This window comes from Drosophila ananassae, unplaced genomic scaffold, assembly GCF_017639315.1.
Source record: "Drosophila ananassae strain 14024-0371.13 unplaced genomic scaffold, ASM1763931v2 tig00000128, whole genome shotgun sequence".
Taxonomy (NCBI): domain Eukaryota; kingdom Metazoa; phylum Arthropoda; class Insecta; order Diptera; family Drosophilidae; genus Drosophila; species Drosophila ananassae.
Genome location: NW_025319124.1, coordinates 390184 through 405026, shown reverse-complemented (window position 1 = coordinate 405026; position 14843 = coordinate 390184). Strand labels below are relative to the sequence as shown.

The following is a 14843-nucleotide window of genomic DNA, read 5'->3' as shown; positions in this document are numbered from 1 at the left end:
GAGAAACAAAGAATATGGTACAGCTGATAACGGGCAATTAGTGGACCGCTGCGGCTAGTTACACTGGGAGAATTAAATTGAAATAATTATGTTATTTGATGCTAACACAAGTCGCAACATACATATATATTAGAAAAGAGAAAAAAATGGAAAAATATATATGGTTCAAAATTATATATGAGGGAGAAAATATACATGTACTTACAACAATAGGGAAATGGAAGGGGAACGACCCTAGCATCACCCGAAGAAGGGGGAAGTGGATAAGGGTATCCACACACAAATTATGCACACACAAGGGGCAGAAAAAAAAACCAACAAAACAAAAACAAACATGAAGCTGGAACCACGAAGCTTCTGTCGTTTCCGAAGAAGGGGGGAAGTGTGAGGAGATTAGATCTCCCACACGCCGAGACAGGTAGCAAGAGGGGCAGCAGCGGGGGGAACAAGCAAGTCAGCACTGCAGCGTCGGATGGGCCGGCGCGGCTGTGTTTATAAATACGGAAGAAGAGACGGCATGCGGCGGCAGCAGCGGGGGCGGGAGAGCTGGCACGGCGGCGCGCACAGAAGAATGCGAAAGAGGAATCACCGTGGAACATAACGGTACCGGCCGGGCCTCCGCGGCCGCGCTCGAAGGTCATAGGAAACAGCGGGGACGGCGGGGAACGAAGCGGCTATGTTTAGAAAATGCACAAAACACAGAAATGCATTTGGAATGACCAGGGGGGGAAATGACGAAGTCCGTTGACCGGCACAAAAACAATGCGGATCGGAGGCCCAAGCAGGGCAATCTATGGGGGGGGGGGACCAATAAAGAAAGCCCGCCGAAAGAAAGACGGCGGAATTGGAGAAAGTTAACGGAGAGAAACGGAGGACGAAGGATTAACGGCAGGAGGTAGATTTGTGAGGATTAACGGGCGCCTCTGGCACTATATAAGGAGGGCCCCTGGAGCAAATCGGGGCCGAGTCTTCTAAGGAAGCTGGAAGAGTTGAGTGAAAGACACCCAGTGGGTAAGTCTGACATTCGAGTAGGAAAGTTTGGGGTAAGTCCGACAGTCTTAAGTGCAGGCTTTAAAGCGAGTGAGCAAGGATCTTCGATCAATAGCTTAAGGACCCCATGAGGGTAAGTCCGGCGGCGGTACTCGAGTCAAGCAAGGAGCAAGGGGAAAGGATCAAGGATCCGCGGCAAAACTGAGGGCCAAGGGTAAACGGCAACAACGGATCAGCCTGGCGTACGCCTTGCCTGCTCCTGTCCGTTCGAACCAGGTGTGATCCTGTAACGCGAGGTATAGCCAGCTCGGGAACTCAAGCCCAGAAGTAAAACCACGCAGGGACACCCCGGGAAAGTCAGTAGAATCCTGATCCAGGCGCTGGAGCGTATGCACAGCGTTTCACCTGGAGTTAAAGGAGACGCGAGGCCCAAACCTCTGGCCTACCATAGATCCTGCGGAGCGTAGGCACGCAGGTGTTTGGAGGCAAGTGGCGAATCCTGTGCGGTGTACCGAGGGCGTATCCTGTGCGGTAGGTAGGCCCTTCGTGCCCTGATCCGGCGGCTAAGCAGCGAGGTGCATATCCTGCCCGGCGTATGCCTGGGAGGTGAGCCACTCGGTCTGTTAACACGGATTAGGTGCCGGCCACGGCGAAAGGGCAATTACAGCGAGCCAAAGATTCCAAAGGTCCACGGCACCCCGCGGAGGACAGCGGCAACAACACAGGCCCCGCAACTAGAGTCCGTGAGTCCGAACGAAGGGAACCGTGAGCCGTTTCGGTGCCAGGCACCAAGAGCACACGACCTGCCGGGCGCAAGGTTTGGGAGGGCGTGTGTATTGGCACCAACCCGGAGCGGGGATCGGAGATCGACGGAAGGGCGAGCTATAAATTCGGTGGAACGTACCCTCAACCTCTGTGAGCTAGTCGCTGCATTTGCAAAATATAGCAAAAACAGTTCGTTACACTCTGTTAACCATTCGCTTCTTATAAGTAAACTTAGTCGTTTGGGATTCCCAACTGATCTTCTTATCTGGATTTCGAGCTACTTATCTGGGATTACCCAACGTGTCTTCTTTAACGATGTTACCTCTGGGGTGCCCCAAGAAAGCCATCTTGGACCCCTACTTTTTACACTGTTCATTAACCTCTACTGTTTATTAACGACTTGCCTTATGACTTGTACTTATGTACGCTGATGACGTTAAGCTATGCCTTCAGTATAAATTCACTAGCGATTTGGATAAACTTCAAAATTGGTGTTTAGTAAATAATCTAAAGTTTAATGGATCGTAATGTAAACTCAAGTCTTTTAACCGATCTCGTTAGGGTGTCCTATTAGATTTAAGTTTTAAATTTACCGACCATATTTCTACCATGGTTAATAAAGCTATGGGTGTGCTTTGATTTATTTAAAAATGGTCAAAAGGATTTAATGACCCGTACATAACTAAAACGTTATATACATCATTGGTCCGACCGATTCTTGAGTATGGATCGTGTGTCTGGAGTCCAAGACACACGAAGATCACATAGATTTTGTACAAAAAACTTCCTGACTTTGGGATGCAAATCTTTACCTCCCCCCTATCGTAGCTACCATCATTACTTCCCATTACTAACTTACCATCATTAACAAACCGTATAACGACGCTGGGTGTCATGTTTCTATATAATCTTATTTATGGAAATGTAGACAGCCAGCATCTACTAACACGCGTAAATTTTAACGTTCCTAGTAGAAGTACTAAAAACTTTCGTCCTCTACTCCTCAGCCATTCTAGAAAATTGCCAATGGAACATTTGCCAATCTAGAGAAAGCTATAGTCAATCCAGAGAAAGCTATAGTCATTCTCTCTGAAAAGAGTTATTTTTAAACCGAATCGTAACCGCGTGAAACGAATGAATTATTGTTTGTTGAAAAGGATGTTATGAGATAATGAACTTTTTTCGAGTTCAATTTGGTGAAAACCGGACGTTAAGTCAAGGTGTTGATGAACGGTCACTGTAAATCTAAAAACTGCATTCATTAACAATTCAATTTTGGAAACTGGGCACACAATAAGTTTATCTAGAGAAGAAGAAGGCACTAGAAGCGTCGATTGCAAGTTCGGCGTATGAGTTTTGCTTTGCTTTGTTAGACAGATGGCGAAATCAAGCGATTGAGCCAGCTCTTATATTTCAATAAATAAAGTTAATCATCATAAGGAAGTTTGGTGCTTCAGAGCCAGATTCGTTATTGTTAGTAAAGTAAAGCACCATTGCGATGGAACAACTCAAACGGCTAAAGGGAGTGAGGGGCCGTCTCAAATCCAGCCTCACCAAACTGCTACACACAGCAGAAAACTCTTGCGCATCAATCGGCGTTGACGCCGTGGAGGTACTGCTAGTCAGGCTCGACAAGGTTTGGAATGATTTCTAACTTGCCGGAGATGATCTGAGCGTGCTTGACGACGTCGAGGGCTGGGTTGATCCTGCGGATGACTACGACGAGTATGAGGCGAAGTACATAAAAGCCCGTGCGCTTTTGTTTTCCCTCAAGCGCTCACAGGAGCCGACAACAACAACGAGACATGCAGAAGGAGATTCAATAGCTAACAACGACGCTATTTCTCGCTTAGTGCAGCAACAACAAGAGTTTTTCGAACGCCTAGGAGCAACTTCAACACCAACCCAGGCTGACGCCGCGGCGCCAGTAAGGGAGACAGAATTACCGAAGATACACATAAAACCGTTTGGTGGCATTTACAAGGAGTGGCCAGCCTTCAAAGCACTGTACATAAGCACTGTACATAGCAAGCAACATCTGGGTAAGATACAAAAGTACCACTATCTAAAATCGTTCCTCGTGGACGAGGCTGCAAGTTTGGTACGCCATTTGCCGATTTCTGAGACGGCATATGACAACGCTTGGAAGCGCCTCAACGAGAGATACGATCGACCACGGCAAATTATTCACAACCTGTTGGACACCTTTATGGAGCTACCATCGACTAACAATGGAGAGGTATCCATATTGCGTAGCATATCAGATGGTGCAAATGAGGTCATCCGTGCATTGGACTCAATTGGCCATATGGACCGAGACTGCTGGGTTATCCATTTATTGCTGAACAAAATCGATCCAGAGTCACGCCGCAAATGGGTAGATGCAAGCCGTGCTTCAAATTCACCAAAAGTCGAAGAGTTCTTCAAGTTCCTGGACGCACGATGTGAAGAATTTGAGCTGTGTCAAAGCGATCCTGTACCGAGACAGGGTGGTAACAACAAGAAGACAAGCAGAGCCATGGTAACTGCTGCGCTGACAAAATGCGTGAATTGTAATACGGATGGGCATCAACTGTCTAAGTGTCCTCAATTCATTGGTTTGTCTATCGACCAACGCCGTTCTTTTGTAAGGCACAAATCTCTCTGCTTTAACTGTCTCAAACCAGGTCACAGGTCATCAAACTGTAGCTCAAAGTACAACTGTCAGCAGTGTGGCAGCAGACACCACACACTCATACACACGCATGCTATGCAGACCAACGAGGGTCAAATCACATCCACGTCTTTAAGCGATCACAAGGATCCAGACACGACATCGGTGACTGCGAGTCACATGTCACAGGCACTACTCACGCCAACCCTATTGTCACATGGGCAAGTAGGACGAACATGTACTTTGCCAACTGCATTGGTACACATCCGCAACTCTCAAGGCCCATACACAAACTGCCGGGTGCTACTCGACACGGGCTCGGAGTTATCATATGTATCGGAACGCTGTATTAAGGCACTGGGTCTTAGTCGGTTTCCTGGGCGGATTCTCATTTCCGGCATTTCTTCAATCAAGGCCGATACCACGAGGGGATTCAGCATACTCACGATCAAGTCTCGAGTTTCTGATCACTCGCTACAAGTAAAAGCTCATATTCTAGGAAAAATCACATCTACGCTGGCAAGGGAAAACATTGATGCATCTGCCCTTGAGATCTTCAATGGGATTCCGCTTGCAGACACGGAATTCAACTCGGCATCGCCTATGGACGTTCTACTAGGCACCGATTCTGTATGGGCTATTTTAACCGGCAACAGGAAGCTGGATGCGCAAGGCAACATAATAGCTATTTCAACAATCTTTGGATGGGTTATCACATCGATTGCGTATCAAAATCCATCAATCACCACGTCATTTTTGTCTACAGTCGATATCCATGCTACTCTACAAAGGTTTTGGGAAATCGAGGACTCCCAAATCACCACTCACCATGATCCTGAAAATGTTAAGGTTGAAGAGCATTTTCAAACCACGCACTCACGCGACTCCAAGGGAAGATACACCGTAGAGCTTCCATTCAAGGATGCAGATCCACAATTCACTGACACTCTGCAGGGAGCAACCCAACGCTTTGCTTCTGTGGAGCGCCGTCTACATAGAGACGCAGATTTGCACTTACGGTATGTAAAATTCATGCAAGAGTATATTTCTCTAGGCCACATGCGCCAAATGAACCCTGACGAAATTCTCACCAACGATGGAAGGGTATTCTACATGCCACATCACCCGGTACTTGGAAAGAAACTACGAGTAGTTTTTGACGGTTCATTCCAAGATTCTTCTGGTCAATCTTTAAACGACACCCTGAACGTTGGGCCGAGCATTCAACGAAACCTGTTCGATGTATGCGTACGCTTTCGCCTACATAAATACTTTTTTTCTGCGGACATCATCAAGATGTTCAGGCAAATTTGGATCAACAAGCATCACCGCAACTATCAACGTATCGTTTGGAGAGAACATCCTTCAGCTCCACTTCTACATTACCAACTCTGCACTGTAACCTATGGCACTGCGTGTGCACCATTTCTGGCTGTACGGGTTCTTGAGCAACTGGCCAGAGACTACCAACATTTGTATCCAACTGCTGCGCGCATTCTTCTTGAAGATTTCTACGTTGACGACGTTTTAACAGGAGCTGACACCGAGGAAAAGCTTCTACAATATAAACAAGAACTAATTCAACTAATGTCATGTGCTCAACTCGAACTTGGAAAATGGATTTCCAACAGCAACCGCGTTGTCGATCCTGAGACAACAATCACAAACAACACATCATACAGTCCACTCGAAACTACGAACAAGGTTTTGGGAATTCATTGGCAACCGCACACGGACACATTGGCATACAAGGTATCTTTGCCCAGCGAGGGAAAGATTACAAAACGGCAAGTTTTATCAGACGTGTCTCGTATTTTAGACCCACTTGGATTGCTGGCTCCAGTGGTTATTCAATTCAAAATCCTGTTCCAAGAACTTTGGGTTCTCAACTTAGACTGGGACAGCCCGCTACCGCTCAGCCTGGAAGATTGGTATCTCAAATGCAAGAACGATATCAACACGCTCAATGAACTTGAGGTTCCACGCTACATTGGCAACTCTACTGACACAATTGAATTGCACGCCTTCTCGGACGCATCTATAAAAGCCTACGCCGCTGCCGTTTACAGTAGAGTCACTCTCCCTGATGGTAACATACAGGTTACTCTTATTGCTGCAAAGACTCGTGTTGCACCGCTCAAAACACAATCACTTCCACGCCTGGAATTGTGCGGCGCACTGCTACTAAGTCGACTCATCAACTCAGTCAAAGCTGCACTGAAAAACTACAACGTCACTGTTTACGCCTGGTGCGACTCTACCATTGTTTTGGCTTGGCTCTCGCACATACCTGCCAAACTAAAGACTTTCGTCGCAAACCGCACTGCCGAAATCCTCGGCATTATTCCACGAGATCACTGGCAACATGTCAAATCAGATGACAACCCTGCTGACTGCGCTTCAAGGGGCATGCTAGCTGCTGACTTAGTAAACCACAACCTATGGTGGAAGGGCCCACACTGGCTATACTCAACCGAAGCTGAATGGGTAAAAACACCTAGCACTCCTCATTCTAGTTTCATTTCAGATGAACAAGTCCAGGCTGAAGTAAAAGGCTCCGCTTTCACGACAATGAGAACATACAACACTGAAACCTCACTATTGGATGAACTGATCGACCGTGTCTCCTCGTGGCCGAAGCTACTTCGTATTCTCGCCTACGTTCTCAAGTTCATCCGACGCACTCGCAGAAAATCCAACACCGCTACGCTGACACTTGAGGAGATCCATGACGCACGGATCCTGTACCTGCGCCATGCCCAAGACGAATTCCAAGCTGACTACAAGCGACTCCTCAACCAGCAAGATTTGGGAAACAAATCAAAATTGCGCACCCTCTCACGGCAAATCGACAAACATGGACTCCTGCGAGTGGGTGGCCGCTTAGGTAACTCAGAACTGCCAGCGGATGTGCAGCATCCAATATTTATGCCCAAATCTCATCGCATAACGAAACTCATTCTGGAACATGAGCACCGGATTCACTTACATCCTGGAGTATCGGCGTTATTCGTGATCGCACGCCAACGCTACTGGGTGTTTGGCGCATGCAACCTCATTCGAAAGATCACGCATGACTGTCTAAAATGCTTTAGACAACGGCAACACACATCTCACCAATTCATGTCAGATCTGCCGTCTGTCCGGGTTCGGCAGGCATTTCCGTTTGCAAACACTGGCTGCGACTACGCCGGGCCAATCACCCTCAAGGTCCACAAGGGACGAAATCCACGCAAGGAGAAGGGTTACATCTGCCTATTTGTATGCCTAGCCACTTCTGCCTTGCATTTGGAATTGGCGACAGATCTTACAACCGACACATTCTTGGCGGCACTCAGACGATTCATCTCTCGCCGCGGAAAATGCTCGCAAATGTATAGCGACAACGGGAGAAACTTCGTCGGGGCAAAAAGGGTATTAAACGAAATGCAAACTCTTCTGAAATCAGACGAACACAACAACACTGTACTGAAGGCCCTGGCAGACGAAGGAATCAACTGGAATTTCATTCCCCCCCATGCACCACACTGGGGTGGCAAATGGGAATCAGCTGTGCGCTCTGTCAAACTGCATCTTCATAGAGTCATTGGCAAGAATGTCCTCACCTTTGAGAAAATGCACACACTTCTCGCCCAAATAGAAGCTGTGGTCAACTCACGTCCACTATTCTCAACTTCGGACACTGAGGTCATCTATCTTTCGCCAGCACACTTCCTCATTGGTCGTCCCTACACGACAGTACCAGAAGGCGATCTATCAACTGTACCAATCAACCGTTTGGATTATTGGCAAAAGACTCAAGCTATGCTGCAAGGCTTCTGGAAACAATGGCACATGGAATATCTTACATCACTCCAGCATCGGCCAAAGTGGATGAACAAATCGGTCAACATGGCCAAAGATGACATCGTGCTCCTTAAGGATTCTCACACCCCGCCAGCAGCATGGCCTCTCGGAAGAGTCATCGAAACGTATCCAGGGAAGGATGGAATGGTCCGCGCTGTACGACTTAGGACTCCAACTGGAGAAACCACCCGTCCAATTGTCAAGATCGCCCTATTACCAAATTCTGAAACCGTGTTTCAGGGGAGGCCGGGATGTTGATGAACGGTCACTGTAAATCTAAAAACTGCATTAATTAACAATTCAATTTTGGAAACTGGGCACACAATAAGTTTATCTAGAGAAGAAGAAGGCACTAGAAGCGTCGATTGCAAGTTCGGCGTGTGAGTTTTGCTTTGCTTTGTTAGACTGATGGCGAAATCAAGCGATTGAGCCAGCTCTTATATCCGAATATTCCGAATTTGGGAGTGACTTTTTTGGTACTAGCAAATCGGGCTAATATAAGGAGATACAGAGGGTTCCACTATTTTATCGTTTATGAGTTTTTGGACTTGTTTTTGAATTTCGTCTTGTCGACTATGAGGATTTCTATAATTTTATATATATATATTGCGTATTTTTTTGCGTGGTTCCCACTGCATACGTACAGCCCACCTCCCGTCCCGGCTCGAATCGCGGGAATAGATCCGAGATAGTTTAAGCGAAGAGTAGGAGAAAGATATCACGAGGAAGAGTGTTGCACAGCGGTTTAAGATTGTTAGTGGAGCAAAGTGAAGCATTTCTTTATTTGGATGACTTAATAGTCATCGGTTGCTCCGAAAAACACATGCTCAAGAACTTAACTGAGGTTTTCGAGAAATGTAGGCAAAACAACCTAAAGTTACTTTCTGAAAATTTTCATTTTTCATGCATGAAGTTAGTTTCCTCGGCCATAAATGCACAAATAAAGGAATCTTGCCCGACGGCGTCGAATCTGTACAAAAAAACTTCAAGACTTTCGCTCTTAGGGGACTTAATTGGGATGCAAATCTTTATCTCCCCTCTTATCGTAGTAGACTTTTACTAATCAACTTACCATCATTAACAAACCGTAGAACGATGCTGGGTGCCATGTTCCCATTTAATCTTATTTATGGAAATGTAGACAGCCAGCATCTACTAACAAGCGTTAATTTTAACGTTCCTAGTAGAAGTACTAGAAACTTTCGTCCTCTACTCCTCAGCCATTGTAGCTCGACATATGCCCAACACGATCCTTTCAGGGTATTATGTTCGGACTACAATGGTCTCTACCACATCTTGTAACTTTGCTCCACTAACAATCTTAAGTCGCTTATATTAACAGCCTTATCTATGCAACACTCTTCCTCGTGATATCTTTCTCCTATTCTTCGCTTAAACTATCTCGGATTGATTCCTGCGATTCGAGCCTTACGTTACGCGGCAGCGTCCCTTGGTCGGTTGGACGGGAGGTGGACTGTAAGTATGCAGTGGGAACCGCACAAGCTGGAGCTGTAATTCCACTAAATGGGATTTATGGTTTAAAAAAAAAGGACGAAACGCTCTAAAGAACCATTTTGGAAATTTGGCCCAACAATCAGTATATCAAATACAAAATAAAACAAAATGGCAGACGAGGTAGCTGCTCAAAGGGCATATATAAAAGACTTTTCAAATGCCATTCCTGAATTTAACGTCCAAAAAAGACCTCTACAAAGGTTTATCACAGCTCTAAAACATAACAAAAGGACCATACGAAAATATTGCTGTTCAGATAATAAAATCCAAAATAGTTGGATCAACAGTCTAGAAAATTCAGAGTGAAGATAAAATGAAATAGTAAAAAAATTACAACAAAAAAATGTCGGTGAAATATCCAACGTAATGAAAGCTAAAATGGCAAGCACATCCCAGAAAAGAAAGACCGCAGAAAGATTCACTGCGGAAATCGACAATTTTTGAATGCTCCTAGAAGCGGCATATATAGACGAAGGCTTACCTTTCGAACATGCTGATAGGTTAAGTACTAAGGAAGCTATAAACACAATGATTAAAAATTGTGAGCATGGCAAACTTAAAACTATCTTAAAAACAGCCAATTTCAGTAAAATGAATGATGCCGTAAGTAAATGTATATATTGCATCACAGTTACAACTGGAAGTGCTAACATTGTATTTTATTACAATAATACAACTGGCTTTCCCGACCCCGCATTCCGATGTCGTCGACGCTGCTCCTGTCTCCGTTTATGCCCTTCCGCCGTGGCCGGCACCTAATCCGTGTTAGCAGATTAGGATAGGCGCATCTCCCAGGCACACGCTGGGCAGGATACGCTTTTTGGTGCCTGGCGGCCGGATCAGGGCACGATGTACCTAGCTACCCCCTAGGATGTAATGGGGTTTTTTGAAGAAAAATTCTACTCCATAAAATCGACAATTACAACCCAAAGCCAGCTGATGTAGATACTGATTTAATGAAACACTGGAAAGGACAGCAATATATACTTCGTTCACGATAGATCGAGAGATGACAGCGTGTGTGGGTGCAATCTTTCCTTAATGATGTGTATCAATTTCGGATCCCAGATGACTGTTGACACTTTGAGAGCGTTGAGAGTGGTGACCGTTCCGAGCACGGTATCATGCAAGCTGCACAGCTGGTTCGCTGATCCATTAGTTCTGGGATTTACGAAAAGCTCTTGAAATGTGGACTTAATAAACAGCCGTTCATTATGATATCGATTTTTTAGCCGTTGTTAGGCATCCTGGTAACTGCCCTTTCCGCCAATTGATGTTAAGATTAGGTTTTTGGCTTCACCTGTTATATGATTCTCTAGATTCCGGAATTTTACTGCGTTGCTATTGTCTTTATTGTGGATGAATTCCATGAAAATTTCGTTGAATGGAATGAAATTTCGAACAATGAACCCGAATTGCCGGTAATCTCCGTCAAATTTTGGGAGGTCGACTGATGGTATTGCAACCGAAGATGTGCTAGTGGGCTTTTGCGTTGATACTGAGTTTGGTTGGGATTCTTCGGCCAGAAATGAAAAATATTCTGCTCGTACAAACATAAATGTAGCATCAGTGCGTCCATCATTTGGTTCCAGGTTTATGAGGTAATGGTATTCCGTGACGATTTCCATCCACAGCTCTACATTGTAACGGATAACCTAGAGCAGATGCTAGTCCTGACTGAGCGTTGCACGCATTTGTAGTCCTGCTCTGTCTCGTCGTCAAGTGTAGTGGTGTTCGATGAGCTGCAGACTTGGGGTGCTCTTAGAATCTTAAATATTCGAAATATGCGTGAGAAATAAGTTTGCCATTCTGGCCGGAAAAAGAGTGATAAGCTCAACACAGAAAAATGGAGAGGGTTAAGAGACATATGAAGAACCAAAATAACAAATAATCTTACACCCCCAGGTTACATTGGGTCGTTTTTGTGCCACCCTACCATGGCCTATCATATTTGCTAGGCCCCATTTTTATGCAAGCTTCTATGGCGGCTTCTCGATCAGCATGGAGAACAGTGTTTATTATTCATACATTATAAAATATGGTTTATTAATAACACAGGCCAACAGCAAAAAATCTCCATGCATAATTTCACATGCTCTATAACCTTTAAGCTCCCCTGAACCGAAGTCTAGAACAAACATAGGTTCTATCACCCACAATTTCCGCGGTACACCTAAGAGAAGAAATCGATCAAATTTTACCATATATTGAATTATTATATATGAAAGCGCTTAGATGAGGGTTGTAGCTGAAAACTTAGGCATAAGGGAATAGCACAAAAACAAATCTTAAGGTTATCTTGCTTATACAATATGCACTCGCCGTTTACATTATTTTTAGCGGCCTTCATCTACTATTTCTCTTCTACGATATCCGTGAGAAATATTATTTTATTGATCAAAGAAAATTTGTAACTTGTATTGATATCTATTCGAAATTTGTTTCAATTATAGAAACTCATACCACAGATTGGATCCAAAGTAAACAAGCATGACTTAAAATATTTAATATGTTAGGTAAACCAAAAACAATAAAAATGGATCAAGATCCCGGATTAGTGTGAAAATCATTACAAAATTGGTTAAAAATGTTAAAGATAAATGTTTCAAATTCAAAAATACCCGCCAAGTCAGAGGCCGCTTTTAATATCATTAAACGATTGTATCGAATCAAAACAAAAACACATAACCTAAAAGCTGTCGAAGAGAGTAAATAAACAAGAGTTTGATTTTCAAGAAATATCGTTTATTTACTGGCCTAAATAACTAAAGAAGTAAAAGTAATAATAGTTTATGGGCCCAGGAACGTTTTGTTCAGTTTAAAGTAAAAGAAAAAGGTAAATTTCGCTCGATTACGATGGATTTGGCGAAGCACGTCACGAAGCTCTAAGGCGCGACCGATTGGCCGATTTGGAAAAGAAAAATAAGGGACCTGATAGATTATCACGACGGTGCTCTCGACGCGTTGGACGGAAAGATCGTCAAACCGGATCCATTGTCAGAAGGTGCCTCAACAGCAGATGAAAAGAAGCACAAGGAGAAGAGAGACTTTTTTCGTAAGGCCAACAGCTATGCAAAATCCATGATTACCACTGCGGTCACGGACTCGGGGTACCAGAAGATCATGGACAAGGAGACAGCACACGATACGTGGGAAGCCCTGAAAAATCAGTTTGAAGCGAAGGTCCAGGTATTCAGGATATGCAACGAGTTTTTCGCTTTCTCTTGGAATCCAGGTAACGATGTATCAACCCACATAGCAAAATTGCGTAGTCTATGGAACGATTTAAATCAGGCTTTAAAGGTCATAAATGAATCTGAGCTGCCAGATTTAATACTTGTTTGTAAAACGCTACATATTTTGCCAAAAACCTTTGAAACGTTCCGTCAAAGTTGGATGCTCTTGACAAAAGAAGAAGAAAAGACTTTCGACGAATTAACTAATCAAGTTGTCATGTTTGAGAGAAATTTTAGAACAAAAGAAAATGACGAAAAGGAAAGTCAGGAGGCTTTTTCTACCATAGCATAGCATAGCAGGAGCATCTGGTCGGAGATTCGATACCTGCCGCTATTGCAAGAAAAAGGGGCACTGGGTGAGGAACTGCATAAAATGGAAGAAGGATGGACGTCCGAAGCCGAGCTACCAGAATCCTGAACAAGGAAATTGTGCAGAACCAACGGTAACTCTCGTCTCAGTCCACAATGGCGTGTTTGCAGCAGAGGCAAACTCAGAGGTCGACTGGTGGATAGACAACGGTGCAACAAAACACGTTGTCAATTCTCCAACTCTACCACGAGAGATGGGGACATCAGGACAAGAACCACATCAAGGACATGCTCAAAAGAGAAATGGGCATTTAAGACAATCTTGAGAGTAGCTTTTGCGAGCCTTGCATCCTTGGAAAGGCGCATCGATTGCCATTTGGAACGAGGAAACCAGCGACGAAGCCAGAAGAATTGATGTCAGGCGATGTTTGCGGCCCATTTGAGGATTCTTTCCAGAAGAAGAGGTATTTGGTAGTTTTTAAGGATCATTTCACCAGGTTTCGATATGGGTACATCGTCAAGCAAAAATCAGAGGTCAAGTCGTGCTACGACACATGGTTTCTCACGCCCAGCAACAAGCACGCCCAACATTCGAGAATTCATGAGCGACAATTGAGGAGAATTCGACTGTGCAGGAGTGTGAGAAACTCTTCAGGAAGCTGGTATAACTTTTCGACTCACCGCTCCGTATACTCCAGAACAAAACGGTGGTGTCGAGAGAGGGAATCGAACGATAGTCGAAATGGCTAGAACATTCAAGTGCTGGGCCGAGTTGGTCAGCACAGCAGTCTACGTTCTCAATAGGACGGGCAAATCTTCGTTGAAGGGTCTGAGCCCTTACCAACTTTGGCTGGGCAAGAAACCAAAAATCAAACATCTTCGAATCATCCTCCACATTCCATGCCAAAAAAGGAAGAAGATGGACGAAAAAGCTGAAAAGGGGTACCTGGTGGGTTACGACGGCGATGAGAGGTATCGTATTTACTTACCAGAGAAGCACAAAGTAGTCGTGTCGAGGGATGTAAAATTTCAAGAGAAATTCAGCAAATGTGAACCAGGCGGCAACCTACCTTTCCAAGATTTTGGATCCAAGGACGTCGTAGAAGAGCATCTGGATGACTACGTAGCAGCAGCCGAGAATTCCTTCCATAAAGCCATCAACAGCAACGTCGAGTGGAAAAAGGCAATGATTGATTACGACCAAACTTTTAGCTCTGTCGCAAGAATGTAAAAAATCCGCTCAGTGTTGAGCGTTGCAGCCAAAAATGATTTGTTTTTGTTCCTGTTTGACGTCTTGACGGCTTTTCTATACGGTGAATTTGACGACAAGGAAATTTACATGCAACAACCTGAGGGATACGAGCAAGGACAGGGGCTTGTTTGCAGATTGAAGAAGGGTCTCTACGGGCTTAAGCAAGGGCCGAGATGTTGGCAAGAACGCTTCGGAGGTTTCCTGCGGAAACACAATTTCAAAGTCAGCGAGGCAGACCCATGTCTCTACGTCAGGGAAAGAAATGGCAAAAAGATTC

The 14843-nt window shown here is 44.7% G+C and overlaps 1 protein-coding gene across 1 annotated transcript; it reads left to right on the top strand.

The window, feature by feature from the left end:
- Positions 1 to 3419: 3419 nt before the first annotated feature.
- Positions 3420 to 13629, top strand: LOC123258306 (the record flags this gene model as incomplete). Its single annotated transcript, XM_044718177.1, has 3 exons — positions 3420 to 8507; positions 12708 to 12958; positions 13567 to 13629. Coding segments are annotated over 3 exons (5402 nt in total), but the record flags the coding sequence as incomplete, so codon positions are not given.
- Between the last annotated feature and the right edge of the window lie 1214 nt (positions 13630 to 14843).